Consider the following 18,884-nt stretch of genomic DNA (forward strand, 5'->3'; position numbering starts at 1 on the left):
GGGGGACAGGGGGAGAGAAGGAGGACAGGGGAGGACAGGGGGAGAGAAGGAGGACAGGGGAGGACAGGAGAGAGAGGACAGAGAAGACAGGGGGGACAGGGGGGAGAGAGAGAAATTAGCAAGGTGCATCTGTCTGAGAAGCTCAAACTCTCAAAAGAGGAAACATTTACATAATGGATGCAAGAATAAAACCACATAAAGTGAGTTTTTCCTCCCACACTGGACTCGACTCGCATCATTTCTCTGTCCTGTTCTGGTATGGCCCCGCCATCTTTGTTTCTGTATCAACTGAATATGAAGAAAGGAAATGGAACTGGTGTCTAAAACTGACTTCAAAATAAGAGCTTGACTATAAAGGTCTAATTGCTTTAATTCTTGACAAACTTCAATACAGATGTCAAACTTTATTCAACTGAAAGTTCAGAAGCAGTGACAGCTGATGTGAGCTTCACACACAGCCATCACTCCGGTTCACATCAGACCTCAGTCTACTCACATTCACCACTTTTCTGTTCAACTCCAAATTATTCACTGAAAGTCTACCAATTCAGATTCTTTTTCATAGAGCATATCTAACATATTAAAAAGAAGCTGAAATATCTAGACGTGATGCTAATCAACACAGCGGCCAATCCAGAAAGAGCATTTATTATTCTTGGAGTTGATTGGCTGAGCCCACAAAAGACAGATTTTAGTTTGTGCAGCGGTGATGGGATGTTTCCACTCTGCATAATAAGGACATATTTGGTGTTGAATGGTTAAAATAGGCAGTAACATTTAATACTTTTTCTCAGTGGATGAAGTTGAGTTTAAGATCCGCCGGTTATTAGAACCACTAATTCAAAAAAAGCTTTTTTTATTTATTTTTGTTCACAAACTTGTCGGTTGTAATTTCTTCATTAATAACTGATGACATGGTGGAGGGTAGATTTGGTGAAAGTGATTTTATAAAAACCACATCATCTCTTCCAGCCCTGCAGTCAGAGGGTGCACTTATTTATGATATTTGGTGATATACTCTCAACCATTTAATCAGGTTTTGCCGAACTGTTGTATTGTGATCAAATTTAAAAGTAAATGAACCACAAACATCTCAGTCTGGACGTTTATATCGTCTCTTCTTCCTCTTTTTAACATCTCTCAATTTAATAAAATGTGTCAACAAAGTCTGTAACTGTGATTAAAAACCAAACATTTCCTGCAGGATTTCTCATGCAGATGCCACCATGAATCTGAGACGGCACTTTGGTTTATTAGAGAGACATGAAGAGCTGATCCGGTTCTTCCGCCGTTCGGACCCTGCAGAGGTTTTAAGGATCAGCGGCGAGGAGAGACGCGACGACGGTCCTCCCATCAAACACTTCCACAGCAACGACTGGAGATAAAATCCTTGACAGGTCTTTCTTTAAAACGCACAACCTGCAGTTCAGGGAGCCATTAGGGAGCGAAACGGCTGCAGCCCCATTACCCACACACCCACTGGGTTTTAACCACCGGCAGCCAGAGGGGCGCGCTGACGGATGCCACATGTCCGGTACAATGTGGGCTCCCCATAGAAACAAATCCCCGCAGGCAGAGGCAGGTAGATGGAAGAATCGATACGAAGGAAGGATGAAATTAAGGCAGAAACAACCAATGTGGAGGAAGAAGAGAAACATCAGAAGAGAACGGCTTCAGAGAAAAACATACGCCACAAATCATCCAGCGTGTAATGTTGTTTAAATTACACCTCCACAAACAAATAAGGCTGATTATTGCCCACTTAAACGTTTAATTGATGGAAGATTCATATTTATAAAACCTCCGAAGCTCAGAGGTTTGATACAAACCTCTTTATGTTCTCATGTTTTAATAATCTACAGTCAGAAGCACATCTTTACAGAATAAAGCCCTAAAAATGCCAGCAGACCAGTCAGCTTTCACATGTTCTACTGGATTTAATCTACTTACTAACAGAAACACAATCATAGCTGCTCTGCTGCTTTTCTAACTGTGGCTCATTCTGAGCATCATCAGGAATCCAACGCAAATCAATGCAAGTGAGCAGAACCAACAAAACTAAAATATTCATATTAGTATGAAAATTAACACTAAAAATATGACATTTTATCAGGTGTTGGATGGATGGATGGATGGATGGATGGATGGATGGATGGATGGACGTTGCTATGGTTTCTGAGGTAAACTGTTCAATATTTTTCCGTTTATTTGCAAAATGAAACTGTTTAACATAAAACCCCGGGTCAAGATTCAAAACCCCAACCTTCCTGTTGCTAGGCAACAGCGCCAGCATCACTTCACCGTGCAGCCCCCTTTTTGTTTTACACCTACACATTTTTAAAAACTCAGTCTTCTCCTCCGATCCAAGATAAAGCCAAACTGATCCAGAGGTCAAAGTTCAGAGAGATGCGAGAGCTTCTGAGCGTTTGCCCTCCAGTCAGACAACTTCCAGATCCTAAACCAGCAACCTGAGGAGATGAAGACCGAGGAGAGAAATGTCGGCACAACTCATCCGGGGTTCTGTCAGGTCTTCATAAATTGGTCTGAGTTTCAGCAGCGGATGACTCAGGAGAATATTAAAGTCATTACGATGAATTATCTGGAGTGTTAAAGCTGCTAAACGGCTCTGGGTTCACATCCCACATAAATCACAAAAAAGATCAAACCACTGCAGGAGCTGGAGAGAAAATATGTTCCAGTCGCTTTAAAGTCACTCTGCGGCTTATTTAGGCTGAACCTGGAAGAGCAGAACTATTTCATTTGTATCAAACCCGAAATAACCGAGTTTAAGGTTCCTGATGGCAACATTTCAATAAGGAGGCACAAATAAAGCAGCAGCAGAAAAACTGCAACAAACGAGAGAAGATGCAAGAGTTTCTCAGATCTCTGAGGATCCGGCTCCTTCCAGGAACAGGGAGAAACGGGATGGCGTGAACGGCCTCTGTGATCCGGACCGGGTCGCCGTGGGCCGGGCCGCCGCAGGCAGAGATAACAGCGTAGCGGCTGGGAGGTTAAACCAGCAGAGGCCTGTAGGAAAGACAGACGGATTCCTTTCGTCTGCGGGGAGAATCTGCCGCTGGAGCCGAGACGGAAATGAAGACGGGTGAAAGAGAGAGAGAGGCGGCGGGGGAGGAAGGGAGAGGGGCGAAGAAATGAGAGAGAGGCTGACAAAGAGAAGACCAGCTCCAGGCAGCGACAAACCGACAAAGAAAAGGAGGAAAGAGAGCAAGTCAGAAAGTGGAAAGAGTTTTTAATGATGAGGAAACAGAGAAAGACCAGAAACAAGAAAGAGGGCAGAAGCCAAGCTCTTGAGCTGATTGTTCTCACTGACTAATCTGTGGATGAAACGTCAATTATGGGACAAAGATAACGAGCCGAGCGCCGCGGAAAGAAGCGAACTGAAGCTCAGAGACGCTGCAGATCTTCAGATCTGAGGGGAAACAAGCAGCTCTTGTGCTGTTGGAGGCTAAACGATGAGTTCTGTCCCGGACCGAAGAGCCGCTGCGATAACGGAAGCTGCAGCCAGACACACGTTTTAATCAATGAAACAGCCAGGGCATCGATTGGTGGATTTAAGGGCAATTAGTGGAAAACAAACGAAAAGCCGAGTTTCACGTCGTGAAGGATTTTATGGTTGAATCCTGAAATATGAGCAAAAAATCCTTCAAGTTGAAACTTTAGATCCTTTATTTACTCCGAAGGGAAATGAATTCGTATGTGAATGTCATCACAGAGCCGATATCCTGAGGCGGGAAGGATCTCCAGTAGCTGCACAATATGACATTTAAAAATTATTTCACTTATTTGAAACACGGCAGTTTTTAAAAAATCTTGTTTTTCTCTAAAAGGCTTTGGCTCTACAGAGTGAGGTGTTCGTTTACGGCGGCATCAAGATTGTTTATGTAGCAAAACTGCAATAGAAACTTTTTTCACATCACAAGAGTCACATGATGAACAACTGGAAGTCGGTGCTGGGAAAACCTGCATGACATCACCAGCTCTGCTAATCCACCTCCTTTGCTTTTGCTGCTCCTCTTTAGTCTCTGTCTGTATGATGTTGGAGTAGGGGATATGATGCTAAAAGCAATACTTTGCTGCAGCATTTATGCATTTTAACTGTCTGAAAGTTAAAAAGTCAAAATCCCTCCAGCTGCACAGCATCAGGAACCAGAGGGAAAAACGGCCCAAAAAAACTATTCAAGCAAAAAATTAACATAAAAATCTCTAATGAGCTCAACATGAAGCTGCTCCAGCTAGCTGCCACCATGAGCATCAGCTCTGAACCAGAACCAGGCTCAGCTTTTACTAAACCCAGATCTGATTTATTTATTCATACAGATTTATTTTTGTCTGGACCGTTTTTGGTGTGAATGTTTTAACTCCACATATTTGCTTTGATCAGTTTGTTTTTAAGTCCACATTTGGATTATTTATATTTTGTTTTTCTTTATTTTACAAAATATGCTTTAAGGCTAAAGTTGTCTCAGGTTTTATTATTTTTAGTTATCACATATTAGTGTCAAATAACTTTCAAATTAAGTCAATGTATTAGTATTACAATTTAGCAAATTTAAATTACGATGTGTTTAAGAATGGACTCTGATGGTGATGATGAAATTTCAATTTTTAAAAAAATTAAAATAATATCCAAAGAACCGAAAATCCAGAGAAAACTAAACAGACAGACGGGAAGCAGCTGTGAGAAAGAAAACAAGAGCAAAATGAAGAACCCTAACAATAATAATAATAATAATAATAATAATAATAATAATAACAACAATAATAATAATAATAACAATAATAATAATAACAATAACAAACCAAGCAGAGACCAACACTGATCAAAAGAAATTAATTAAAACCCAAAACAAAACAACTCAGGATAAATGAAGAAACTAAAGATAAAGGAATGAAGATTTACGGCAAGACCATCACAGCAATACTAATAAACTGAATATGGCAAAACCTGTTGAGCAATAATGAACACAGGAACTAAGTGGAATATGGCAAAGCATAAAAAAGTATTTAATCAAGGAAATGATCTAAACCAAACACCCCAGAATCACATCAATACTTCCATAAACATAATCAGAGAGCTTAGCATAAAATATTTGTTTTATGAATTAAATAAATAAGAACAAATAAAAATCGATGCAAAACGATAAGGTTCACATTAATATTCATACAGCCTGAAGCATAAGCTGCATTCACAGGTATAACTTTACCTGGTCCCGTTTGGTCCCAGTGTAGAGCAGCCAGGGCTGAAAACATGATCAGCTTTATAAATAAAGTTATCACTTATTACATGTCAGTATCGAAAAGGGTCGGAGGTCACATGGGTATATGAGGATGTGACCACCTGGTCTAAAACAGACGGGTCAAACTTTAGCTACCAGTTTATGTTTCCTCCATTTTCTGCCCCGACGACGAGGGCAGAAAAATCCAAACAGCTGCAGGAACCAGGGATGCTTTATTACCCCGACCTGCTGCAGGGTGGAGGCTTTTATTACCCCGACCTGCTGCAGGGTGGGGGCTTTTATTACCCCGACCTGCTGCAGGGTGGGGGCTTTTATTACCCCGACCTGCTGCAGGGTGGGGGCTTTTATTACCCCGACTTGCTGCAGGGTGGAGGCTTTTATTACCCCGACCTGCTGCAGGGTGGGGGCTTTTATTACCCCGACTTGCTGCAGGGTGGGGGCTTTTATTACCCCGACCTGCTGCAGGGTGGGACCTGCTGCAGGGTGGAGGCTTTTATTACCCCGACCTGCTGCAGGGTGGGGGCTTTTATTACCCCGACCTGCTGCAGGGTGGAGGCTTATAACTTTTCTCTGAGTTTAAACTGGTTTTTGTCGCGTTTCAGAATTACCACTTCGCTGTAATCTGGGATTTGGTGAAACGTCTTTAAAATCTGTTCCAGTAAAAACTCTGCAGTAAATTTACTTCAACTATAAAACAGGATGACTGGTTATAGTTTTATTACTGGTTAGACTCGTAACAGCAGCTGCTCTTCCACACATTCAGTTCCTGAACATTATTTACATGAAAGGATCAAACGGTGGAAACATCCAGCAAACGGACAGAATAAAGTCTAAAGTTCCTGGGAAAAGATCTGGAGGAAGAAACTTTATAACAACCTTTCAGCGCTGAAAGAGATGCCAGGAAAATCTGTTTCTGACCCGACATCAGGAAGGCAAACATGAGCAGCTTCTTAACATCTACTGGGAATTTTAACTGGAGCTCAGATGACTGGACTGGATAACCTGATGTCTGCTGTGAAGCACGGCGGAGGATCTGTGATGCTGTGGCCTGCTTTTTGTGGCATCATGAGAACTTTGATGTTTCACATCTAAATCTGATCAAAAATATGCGCAGATCAACACAATCAATAATTTTTCCATATAAATATCAAATCAAATGGTTGGAATAAAAGATGAATTTATTTTCCACTCAGCTCAACCCAAACCGCAGCACTTCAACGAGAGCTGGGCAACATGGCGTAAAAATAAAATCTAATCTTTATTCATACCAAATAACATTTTAAAAACTGGAATTTATTTCTAATATTTTTTCTTTGAGCTGAATTCAAAGTAAACTGAAGCTGTAAAACGGGTTTGTCAGACAAGATGGCGGTTCTTTGTGCTCACATCCTCTGAACTCTGGAACCTTAAACTCTGTGCTGGGAAAAATCCCAGTTTCCCAAAAATTAAATCTCCCAAAACTGAAAAAGTAATAATGGATTTATCACCCAGCCCTCCTGCCTGGACTGCGGGTCTGTTTCCGGACGAGCTGCAGAACCACATCAGAACCACATCAGAACCCCATCAGAACCACATCAGAACCCCATCAGAACCCCATCAGAACCCCATCAGAACCACATCAGAACCCCAGAACCCCATCAGAACCACATCAGAACCCCATCAGAACCACATCAGAACCCCATCAGAACCCCATCAGAACCACATCAGAACCCCAGAACCCCATCAGAACCCCAGAACCCCATCAGAACTCCAGAACCACTCACCACGATGAGGTTCCACATGCGGGCGGCTTCGGCCACCAGCGTGGAGACGCCGCTGCAGCCGGGCATCAGGACGATCTTGATGGGCTCGGTGTAGAGCAGGTCGTACAGCAGCTTGGTGGCCTCCCCCGGGTCACACTGCAAGGACAAAACAAATGCATTTAGATCAGGACCAGAAATAGATGGACAAGAGAAAAGATAAGAGTGACGGAGAGATGGGGGAGAGTGATAAAAAGGAGAAACAAAAGCAGAATGAGGAATGAGAGGGTGAAGATAAAGGGAGCTGGCAGCTGCCTTAAAAACAGCGACATCACAACTGGAAGAAAAACTCTGGAAATAGAAGAAACAGATACAAACAAGGTGATAAAAATGTAAAAATAAGAAAAACGAGCGTCACATTTTCATCCTGACAGCAGCAATCTTTAATTAAATCCCCGTCTGACTCCAGATCAGCACACAGAGAGGCAGCCGGCAGACAGAGGTGACCCGACGGGGCGGCGCCGGCCATCACGCACATTTACATCCTCCGTGAAGTCGATTACGACACATCCAGGAACAGGAAACGTCCCGGCGATCCATCACCGGCGGATCGGCTGACAGTCACGGATAAACGGCCGACACGCCGCGCGATCAGAGAGCAAAATCCACTTCAGAGGGACGGCACGTCCACTCACATGACGGCGGAGGCAAAAAAACAGAAAAGGCCCCTGGATGGCCCGGTGCAGGTCCCCAGGAGCCCCCAGGAGCCCCCAGGGGCCCCAGGGCCCCGCGGTTAGCAGCAGGGGGCCTGAGCAGAGTGTGTGGGATCGGTATTCAGCGGCTGGTCGTTCATTAACTCTCAGGCTGCGTCTCATCGCAGACAGTCAAGGAGCCGACAAGCTGTTAGATCATTCTGAGCTCCATTACTGAGAATCAGCTCCCAATTTAAAACCCATCTCTCTTCAGCTTTACCATTTAAACCAAATTCAATTAAACTGAAGAATTATCACAATAAGTTAGAAACCGTCCGCTGGATCCAGATGTTCCCGTTAGCTTTTAATCAGACTGGGTCAGGATTCATACTGGAACTGTCCAGAATGAATATTCTTCATCATTTCAACCACAATTCAGTTCTGTGAATACTTTTGGTGGCTGAGCCGAGTTTGAGCCGCATCGCTTCCGGACCAGAGAACATTCACCTGACAACGGATCGCCGCAGCTGCTCGTTGTCCAGAAAATCCTCATTTGTGGAGAGAAAGCAGGAGCTGATTGGAAGTGGAGTCGTGACTGTGAATCTGATGAGCGTTTGGATGATCGAGCGAACGCAGGCATGGAGGACCCGACGGCTCCCAGAGGGGAAGCCGAAACATCTGCGCGATCTGGCGATGAGCACAAGTGGCTGCAGTGATCAGCCTGAATTCATGTCTGTCAATGGTGAGCTGTGATTACGCATGGAAGAGCTGGAGTTCATCAGCACACATGGGCCTGAAGGAGCCGCTTCAAACGCTTCAATGAGGCTCTCAGCAAAAACTCAGCAGTTATCAGTGAAAACAGAAAGTCATGAAAAATCATTTCTCTGCTTTAAGAAGGCAGCGCACGTTTCACTGAAGAGCAAATCACATCATCTTGTTTCAATCATCAGATATAAATCTGTTCTCACCTCCAGACCAAAATGTTGGATGTCTTGCATTAAAAAAGTTTTGTTTTAAATAAGCCAAATTTAATAATATAGGCCATTTAAAGCAGTTCAAGTCCTGCTCATCTAAATGAATCAAACGCTCCAAAAAATCTGGAACAAATTTCCAGAAAACCGCAAAACAGCTGAAACACAGAGTTCCTTAAATCCAGACTAATCTGTTCAGAGCTGCTTTTGAAACATAATAAATGAAACATTAATCAATATTTTGATGCCTAATGATGGCACTTGGTAAAATGTAATGTTTTAATTGTTGATGACTTTGTATTTTTGTGTCTTTGAAATATGCTATAAAAATTACATTTATTATATTGTGAACAAAGACATGGCAGCATTTAAGAAAATGAAGCAGGAAAAGAGAAACTTTAGAGAAAATGTTGACAGAGGTGATGACAGCAGAACCAGATCTGGGATCATAGAACCGTTTCCTGTTCATTCAGATTAAGAAAAGATAAATCCATCCTCCAGTCTCCCTCAGAGGAGTCGCAGGTTTACGTTTCAGTTTAAGGTAAATGTGAGAGTCATCTGCATAACGATGAAATGAGACGCCATGTTTTTAAAGATGGATCCCAGAGGGTCCAGAAACAGACCCCATCAGGAAGTGATGTTAGAGGAAGAGGTTTCCTCCTAATCGGACAGAAACGATTTTACCTGGAAGATTCAAACTTGTTGGAGCTCCAGCACACAGATGTTCTGATCTGCAGCATTAATAAAACCGCTTCATGTTCCAACCATTGCCTGGGATCAGCTGGGCTTTCTGCAGCAGCTGCTCTGCATTCTGACTCCATGAACCTGCGTGCGGCCAACATGTTGGTCCGTCTCAAAACATTCTCATTGAAATTTCTCGTCTTTTCGCTGGAAGTTTTCCAGATGAGTTCAACAAAGCTTTTCATTTTTCCCTTAAAGTGAAAGTAATCCCTCTGTGAGGAGGCTGTGACTGAACCCAGATAATCTGATCTCAGAGTAAATATGCTGAAACAAAGCTGCTGGCCTTCACCTCCGACTGCAGCTGCACATAAAACAAGCTGGGATTCAAGACGCTGCACATGTTCAGGAGAACGGAGGGCAAGTCAGGAAAAACTGATCTGATGGAGCAGGTTCTGGTTCTGCTGGAGGTTTCTTCCTGTTAAACGGGAGTTTTTCCTCTCCACTGTCACCACATGCATGCTGGGTGTGAGGCATTACTGTAAAGTCACGTTACGTTCTCAGCAGGAGGAGTGAAAGCTGCAGGCCGATGACTCCATTATCTGCTGAACAAGAAACATTTTTAATTTTAATAAACTGATTGATAACTAGAATCATTTAGTGTGACTGGATTAAAAAGACTTCCTTTTTTTCAAAGTGACATTTGTTGTAAGTTGGAGCTACATGAATAAACTGAACTGATGTCTGAACGTCAGATCTGTCGTTTCCTTTTCCTCCATTTTAATAGGTTAAATATTCACAGGTTGGTTTAGTTTGATGTTTAAAATAAGTTCATTTCTCTATTTGGAGCAAACTTAGCTCAGCTCTCTGCTGCAGGTCTCCACATCTGCAGCGGTTCTGTTCGTGTTTCAGAGTCAGGGCTGGAAGGTCAGAGCCGAGTTTCAGGCCCTGACTATAAATTTGTCTGGGTGGGAGTTAAGGCATCTCTGTTTTAGCTTAGCAATTAGCAGAGAAAGTTTCCTCTTGATGAGCAGCAGATGGCAGGAAGAGACACTTTTAAAGCCGCTTCACTTCTCACCAGTCCTCACAATCTGAATCCCTTAACTGATTAGTTCAGTTGTGAAACTTCTGAGTCTATATTTAATCGTGGGCTGAGCTGTTTTTAATCACTCGGATGAAAGCATTAATATTAATAAGGATGTTTATGTAAAGTCGGAGCAGAGAGCTTCTCTCAGTCAATCAGCGCTGCAGCTGATTCCACTGATTTTCCCGTCTCCTCTTCTGACTTTTCTAAGTGAAAGCAGCAGGAAGCGCGCCTGCAGCCCGGCCCGGCACACAGTTCGGTTCCTCGGAAGCATCGTGTTCAGCGAGGAGCATGCAGATCGACTCGGAGAGCTTTCTAAACACTCCGATTCCCCGAGGTTGTTTGTGTTGCGCGGGCCGGCTGCACGCTGAGGACGAGCTTGTTAGTTTTCTGCTGTTTCAGAGTCTTAACTTCACTCTGATGAGCAGTACTTCAGAGCCCGCGCCAATTATCTTCAAATTATTTCATCAATCCATCACCACCATAGCAGATTACAGGTTTTAATAGCAGCTTGTTTTAATCAGCATTCCAAATGACTCGCTGATTATAACATGTAGAAATGAGAATTTAATCAAGAAGTGCAGCTTCTGGTCCTGTAGAGGTTATTAAAACATCCAAACCAAGACAAACAGCCATTAGCCCTCTACATGTTTAGTCAAGACAATTTTCCTGCGTAAAAAACACATTAACTGCAGACTATTTACATGGAGCCGGAGCAACACGCTCGGCTGCAGAGCTCCAATTTCAAAAAAAGGGTCATTACAGCTGAATGTTTGCAGGGAAAACATAATGACTCACATTAGTCAGAAGAAGCGTTTTACTGGGTGGCAAACCCAATAAGCAGCAAGCGCATTTCTCCTTAAAAGGCTTTAAAACGCCTCAGTCATCACGTCAAAAACAAACGCTCAAATACAGCAACTAAACAACGGGACGCAGAGAGGAGGCGGCCCAAGGTCAAAGGTGAAGGTCACGCCTGGCACATGAGCCCCCACCGGGCCCTGCTGATCCGACAAACACCTCCAACCGGACAGAAAACCGGACAGACGCAGAATCTGGGATAATCAGGACGGGAATGTTCAAGTCCGGTCCAAATGAGCCTCAAAACATCAGAATTTGATCAGAACCTGAACGACTTCCAGCTGCAGGTGATAAAACGCATCACACCAGACCAACAAAATCTTTTTAAAACGTTATGACCTGCAGAACCACAGAGAGGACGGCCCAGTGCTTGTATCTGGATATTATTGGAATATTAGTGGAAAGTTAAGTGGAAGGAAAAAGTGTGGCAGAAAAAGATGCACAACAAACATCAGTATCTGCATGTCGACATTGAGACGACATCTAAGCGCCGTCCTGCTTTTCCAGTGATGTTGCAGTGATGACGGTTTGACATGTTGTGCAGCTGTGATGAAAACGAAGCCGACTGGAGAACCCGGCGGTTCGGACCGCAGCTGCAGTCAGAGCTTCACTCCCTCTGTTAGCTTTCTGTCTCTTTATCCTCCTGGAAATTTTAATTTTCAATATTTTGTTTGAAGCATATTAAAGCTTAGGAAGCTCTGTAGCGCCCCCTGTAGGTTGGTATTCACTGCAACAGGAAACCTGTGGACTGAGCTGAATGGAGGAACTGAACCTGAACTGCAGGGCTGCTGATAATTGTCCCGGCATTGATTTGGCCAAAATTAATAATCAATTATTTCTTAATGTTTTCAAATCAAATGTTGGATTTTTCTTTTTGTTCTTCAGCGGGATGTTAAAATATGGATTCATCTGAAGTATTTTTAATAAACGTGGCCTGAGGTAACGGCGCCTCCCTGATGATTAACGGCGCCGCGGAGCCTGAAGCGGCTCGCCGCTCCGTCCTCACGCGGCTCCCGGGGGTCTTCATCGGTTCCACTTCCAGCCCAGCCGGGCCGCCGGCAGCACCTGATGCCGTCCGTGTTTATGCAGCCTGACGCAGCCAATGAGGAGCCGTTCCGACCACACCAGAGCAGCCGCGTCTTTTCATCCATCCAGGCTGGAACCGTCACACCGTTTTAACCTACTACAGCGTTCTAGAATCAGAAAGCCATAAGTCTATGATCCTGCAGGGTTTTCCAGCAGGACCAGGATCACAGGTTCTGGAAAACCTCCCCAAACCTCCAGCCTCATCTCTGTTCAGTGCTGAGGTGAATATCCTGCCCCATAGCAACCAGTTTAAATAAACTCCTCTGGTTCATTTAAGAGCCCAGCCAGGATCGTCCCAGACGTGCCTGATGAAAATCAGCCTGGTGAAAATCAGCCTGGTGAAAATCAGCCTGGTCAAAATCAGCCTGGTCAAAATCAGCCTGGTCAAAATCAGCCTGGTCAAAATCAGCCTGATGAAAATCAGCCTGGTCAAAATCAGCCTGGTCAAAATCAGCCTCTTGTTCCAGAAGGTCTGGACCCTCAGCTGTTGAGAGATGATCATTTCCTGGAGAAATGAACTCTGGGTAAAATCTGACCCATCGATTCAAACCTCAACAATCGTTAAAGTTTGGCTGTGATGTTTGTAATGCACCAGTTTCACCATTAAAATAAGCTATGAAGTTTACTGGACATTAATGGGAAATCAGACTGACTGACTGAACCCTGTGAGGATTAGAGCTGAAACATCCAACAATAAAATGTCTTAAACATTCGTCTGTCGCTCATTTGGAGGCGTGACTTTGTTCACTTCCTCTGCTGAATTTGCTAAAGTACAATACTATATGGGCAGATTATAATTTAAAAACAGAACAGAAACATCATCGTCGTTCACAACTCAAGCTCAATGGGAGAAATCCCACATGGAGAGCTGAAGGGAAATGAGAATCAAGCAGAACTGCAAAGAAAGCTAAAGGCTGTGAGAACTTCCTGCGGAGATTTTACCCAAACATGAGCAGCAGCCATTGTATTTATATGAGCATGGAAATCCACACTGATGTCAAACTTGGACATTTAATTCATGGTTGATTCTGGTTTACGTCCCAACAGTCTGAAACTTTCTCTAATTAAACTCACAATCCAATCAAACGACGAGATGGAGACAGGAAGGAGTCCTGATTCAGGGGCCGGGGCCAGGGGGGCCGGGGCCCCAAGGCGATCTGTGTCACGGATGCTGACTAAACGAAGAGTCGGACGTGAAGGAAGCACCTTGTTCCTCCATCTCTCTGCATCTCCACTGTCTCACTCATCATCACTGTTAATAATTGATCAAAGTTTGCAGTCTCCGCTTTGATATATCCATGGCAACGGCCCTGTGTGGAGAGCGAGCGAACGCAGCTCGTGTGTGTGTGTGTGTGTGTGTGTGTGTGTTGGGATCACAGAAGGCTGTAAATAGTCTGACGCTGTCACCAGAATAACCGTAGAAACAAGGCGCTCTGCTACCACAGGGTATCTGCATCCATTTAAGAGGACAGGCTGGGATTAAGCGTGAGCTTCATGAATATTGGATGATGTTGAACAAGCTCCACACTCTCGGCCTTTAATGGTCACAAAATACTCTGTGTGGGTGTGTTTTCCTTCACTCCTGTTTGCTAAAAACAAGCCAGACTCTAATGCGTCTTTCACTCAGACAAAAAGGAGGAAAAGTTTTTAACCCTTCAACATGAAACCAGGTAAACATGGATTCAACAAACACGGATATGTGGAGAGCTAATTAACCTAAAGGGTTCATTAAACAGGGAATCAGCTGCTCTCACTGGAAGCAGCATCTCTGATGTTTCAGCTCTTTCCTTTGTTCAGATTCATTCCTTCAGCCACAGGCGGAGCAGCAGCCATGTTCCCCAATCCCCGGAAATCTCCACCACCTTTGTCTTTATTTTCATGGCAGCTCAATGTGAAGCAGCACATTTAATCAGAGGACACACACACACACACACACACACACACACCACATTTCATCTGTTTAGCATTTGATTGGAAAGAACAAGGTGGAACAGGATGCCGCGTCCTCCCAGCATCTCCTGTATGAATTTGCACACATATTGTCACAGAGCCGGAGCCTTGTTTGTTAACGCCGTTCGCTTCGAGAGTGTTGCCATGCCAACCCTCCCGCTCTTCCTGTCACACACACACTAACACACACTCCTCTCCCTCCCTGCTCTGCTGTTTAACAGGATTCCAATGCAGAGCTGCGTGCACCAATCAGAAAAAAGCTCGTAGCGGATTTCTAACCAGTGCCGGCGCCGTTAACCGTTTGCTGCCTCGGCCTGCAGCTCTCCAGGCATCTGTCCCGCAGCATGATGGGTAACAAGCCTGGGCAGAGCGGGGGGGGGAGGGGGAGGCTGGGCATTAGGCTGCTTTTTAATGCAGCTGCTCTCATTCTGCTGCTCACAAAACGCCTCAAACTTTCAGGAAGAGCAGCACCAAGGTCCAAACCCAGAGAGAATCAGCGCCTCGGGGGAAACGCCACTTGGGGTCGCATACTTCATTTATAGGGGCCGATAATGGTGACATTTTTAAAATACCAACATGATTAATGATTGATGAGCAACAAGCGGGAGGTGGGTTTGCTCAATTACAGCGATCCGGCCCAGTAGGGGGCGGCAGCAGGGTTCACCGTCTGAACTGTGACCTTTCAGGAGCCACCAGGGTTCCAGCTCCTCCAGCTTCACATCCAATTCTTTTCCAGATGCAAATTTTAACATTCATAAGTGGATTTGTGACTTCAGGGTCACTTTCTCTCAATATTTGCACCACCTTTAATTTTTTACTGATATAAATGTTAAGCTATTCCCCAAAACTAGAAATGGATTTAAGTTTAGACGTTTTCATGAAGCTGCAGGAGTGAGCATGTGCAGATGAGCTCCACAGCACGGCGAGACACTCAACAAAACGCTTCATAATTCTCACCGACTCGGCTGCAGGGAGCCGGGTTGGCTTCAACCCACTTCCACCACAGACACCACCAAGATGGCGCCTCAGGACGCACGTTTTGTAAAAGTGTAATAAGTCAAATATTAATAGAGTGAATCTGTACTTGAGATCCAGATGAAATGGGTAAAAATGCATTAAGATATTCGTATAGTCATAAGTTTTTGTAAAGATGAATTTAAGACAAAAACAAATTTTGAATGGTTGCAAAATGTGTTGATTTAAATAAACACGCTTTTATTTTCTTACTCTGAGATCAGATATTTAGATATTTAGGTCAAAATGTGGGGCTAAAAAACAAGCTAACATGTCAAACTGGTTTATTTTGGTGTTTGTGTGATTAAAAACTTGAACCAACAGAGTAGAAGGTTTTTTAAAACTATTATTGATTCACTATTGGCTCCCATCTGTCCAACCATTACAAAACCTTCTAAAAATTAATTTGTCATTAATTGCTTCCATGAATAGTTTTATTTTTGGAAAGCTTCCCCCATACGGACTGGATCAGGTGGGACTTTTCTAACCTGCAGGGAGCAGCTCTCTCACAAACACAACTCCTGCAAAACTGGACAAAAACGTGCAAAAGGAGGCAGCGGGTGACGGCACATGTCAGCTCAGGACATGACAGGAGGAGAGCGGAGAGCCAACAGGAGGCTGCTGCTCCCTCAGTGACAACACACTGCACTAAGAGCAGCGCACCTCCTCTGCTCTCCTGCACATCCACTCACCATGCTGTCGTAGTGGATGAGCTCCAGCTCGTAGTCCGGCAGGATGTCGCTCCTGTTGTTCACCAGGTCCAGAGCCATCTGAGCGGACGGCATGCACGCCTGGCCGCCCGGCCAGCCGCCGCTCATGGGGAACAGCGCTCCGATGTACAGCTTCTTCTTCCCTGCAGACGGCCGAGGCCAGAGGAGAAGGAGGATGAGAGCGGAGCGGAGGAGCGCGGCATGTCCGCGGGACGCGCGGCTCACACGGGGAGGGCATGGGGACGCCAACAGCATGGTTCAAGGTGAGCCGAACCGAACCGAGCCGAGCCGCAGCGGGGGCGAGCCAGGCGCAGGTTAGGAGGCTTCAGAGCCGGATCTGGGGTTGGGGGGAGTCAACACGTGTCCGGAGCAGGACGGAGTTTGGCGGAATGATGCGCGGCTGCCGCTTTGACTGAACGACCTGATCAGCTTATGGCTCTGCTGGGGGGAACATGGTGATGTTTCCCAGACAAAGTCAGACCCGGTTCATCCTGTTCGCCTCCAAACGAGTCGAGCTGAAAACAAACCCAGGTTCTGGTTCTCATCTCTGGACGGTTCCGACTCCGCGCATCCTCAGACTCCGCTTAAAAAAAGAAAAAGAAAAGAAACGAAAAAACGCGATCTGTGTTGAAAATAGAGCAGCGCGTTTTCCGTCCTCACGACTTTTTCTTTTTCTACGCAGAATGAAAAAATGCTGCGATGCGAAGCGAAGCGCGGTTCGGACGCGGGTTTGGAGTCCGCGCAGAGGACGTCGGGTCGGGTCAGAGGAGCGCGGAGCGGCGGCCGCAGATGGAGAAAACAGATGGAGCGCGAAGCGGCGGAGAGGCACTCATTTCCCCCCCGGGTTTTTTTAACGCCGCCGTTTGTTTTCCAGGAGATGAAACGGGTTAGCAGGCAGGCAGGCGGTGGAGCTCTGCGACTGATCCACTGCAGCACCGGCTGGCAGAGTGAGAGGAGAGGGGGAGTGAGGAAGAGGAGCGGGAGGGGGAGGAGGAGGGAGGGAGGCTCTTTCTCTGATGAATTACTCACTTCAGGTTGTTTAAAGGTGATAGATTATCACATCATTTCCTGAGCTTTTAATGAAATGTCTGAAATCCTCCCATCAAAATGCAGGAGGCCTGTTATTCCTGCTGGAGGCCATCGATGTTTTTATTCTTACTGGATTGTTTTTATGTTCTCAATTAGTTTCATCTCTTCTAACAGCTCAGTTTCATTAATTATTTTTTGTTTTTATGCAGCATTTAATGTTCATTATCTGTTTGGTTACTGGAATAGAAATAAATCAGTCAATTCTGACGGGAAGAAACTTTTTTTGCTGGCAAAGATCAAATGACTACAAGATTTTAGAAACTTCACAACAAATATATTTTTATATCATCACATAAAAAATTACATTTATCGATAGTAAAACCATTGATTTCATTATTTAGAGAACAAGCGGGAGTCACGTGATTCTTCATGTTCCCTCCTGAAAGCTGCTGCCTCTCTTTTAAAAACGGATTTAGAGCTAAGAGAGAGTTTTGTTTTCAACTAAACTTTGTTTGCTTCTCTCAGCTGGAATCATAATTCATGTCGGATGAAAATGTAACTTCTAAATGTGGCGCATTTCTCCCTGCGCTGGTTCCAAAGCACAACGTAACGCAGCTAAACGGGATTTTAAATACAGAAACGATTCGATTTTTAAGGATCATTCGACATCAAATTAAGTTATTCCAACATTTCCAGCCCAGTGTCATCACATCATAACATAATTTCTCTACCAATTTTAATCTGTCAGACACTTGGACTTTGACTGGACCGTTGCAGAAGCTTCAGGTTCTGTTGGGATGATTGTTCAGGTGAAGCTGCAGTGAAACACTGAACTTCAACGATGTGTCTGGTTCCTGAGGCTGCACAGCCCACATCACCACTCCGCCATCACCGTGCTTGGCAGATGGCGTGTTGCGCTTGGTTTTCTCCCAACATGGCGCTGAAACATCTCCACTCCTCCGATGTTCCAGATGTTTGCTAGCTTCATTTGAGCTGCCATGTTGGTTTAAACACATTTCATGACCTTTAACCTGCTGAGTCTGGTGGAGCTCGGAGGTTTTCAGTCATTTTTCTGTCCTCAGGAGGAATTTAGTGTCATGTTCACTACTGGTGAATATTTTATGTATATTTTGGAAATGGTTTTCAGCCGTTTCTGGTCAGTGAGCAGCAGAAATCGTTTCCCTGTTTGCTCAGACAGAAATCACCAGGAGGTCCCGACACCTGAACACAGAGGAAATAAAGATTTATCCTTTTAGCTTCATGTTTATTTAAACCCGACGGCAGCCTGCAACCTGATGGTGTTTCTGCACATTTTGAGGTCAGATTAAAATAATTTAAAACCGATTAAAGCTCAGATTATTATTATTATTGCTAAGAGGACCAAAGCCTTCAGGTAGGCCGGGCGATATGGACTTAAAGTTTTATCACAATATTTTGTGGCTTTATTGTGATAACAATAATGATAAAAACTATTTTTTAGGTCACTAATGCTGCCTGAATAAAAATCAGCACAAAAACTGCTCTTGAAAAACATTCAGAAAATCCTCATTTAGGACACCAGTCACATAGAGCAGTGTGACTTACTGCACACAGTAAATGACATTTAGTTATATTTAAAAAATGTTTGATGCTCTTATTGATCAGTGGAAAAAAATAGTAAAACTAAAAATCCCAACAATATGCAATTTTTTAAGAGCATTAATTGGATTTTACTGTTACAAAGAAAATGAAAAAATTTATCATGATAAAAGATAAATGAATGGATGAAAGCCCTGCCCTGCCTGGCGCTTTTCTTTGTGAGGTAATCAGCAGTAA

The 18,884-nt window shown here is 44.3% G+C and overlaps 1 protein-coding gene across 2 annotated transcripts in view; it reads right to left on the reverse strand.

Annotated features, from left to right (window-relative positions):
• gabbr1a (gamma-aminobutyric acid (GABA) B receptor, 1a) overlaps positions 1-18,884 on the reverse strand; it is a 96,257-nt gene that overhangs the window by 48,545 nt on the left and 28,828 nt on the right. For both annotated transcript variants that reach the window (XM_014991415.2, XM_088014328.1), the window contains 2 exons: positions 16,023-16,183; positions 7,022-7,156 (listed from right to left, as the gene is read on the reverse strand). In XM_014991415.2, coding sequence (XP_014846901.2) covers positions 7,022-7,156; positions 16,023-16,183 — 296 coding nt within the window. The remainder of the gene's footprint in view (positions 1-7,021; positions 7,157-16,022; positions 16,184-18,884) is intronic.

The sequence above is a fragment of the Poecilia mexicana genome, unplaced genomic scaffold (genome assembly GCF_051168715.1).
Source record: "Poecilia mexicana isolate PSO_F unplaced genomic scaffold, ASM5116871v1 scaffold_16, whole genome shotgun sequence".
NCBI lineage: Eukaryota > Metazoa > Chordata > Actinopteri > Cyprinodontiformes > Poeciliidae > Poecilia > Poecilia mexicana.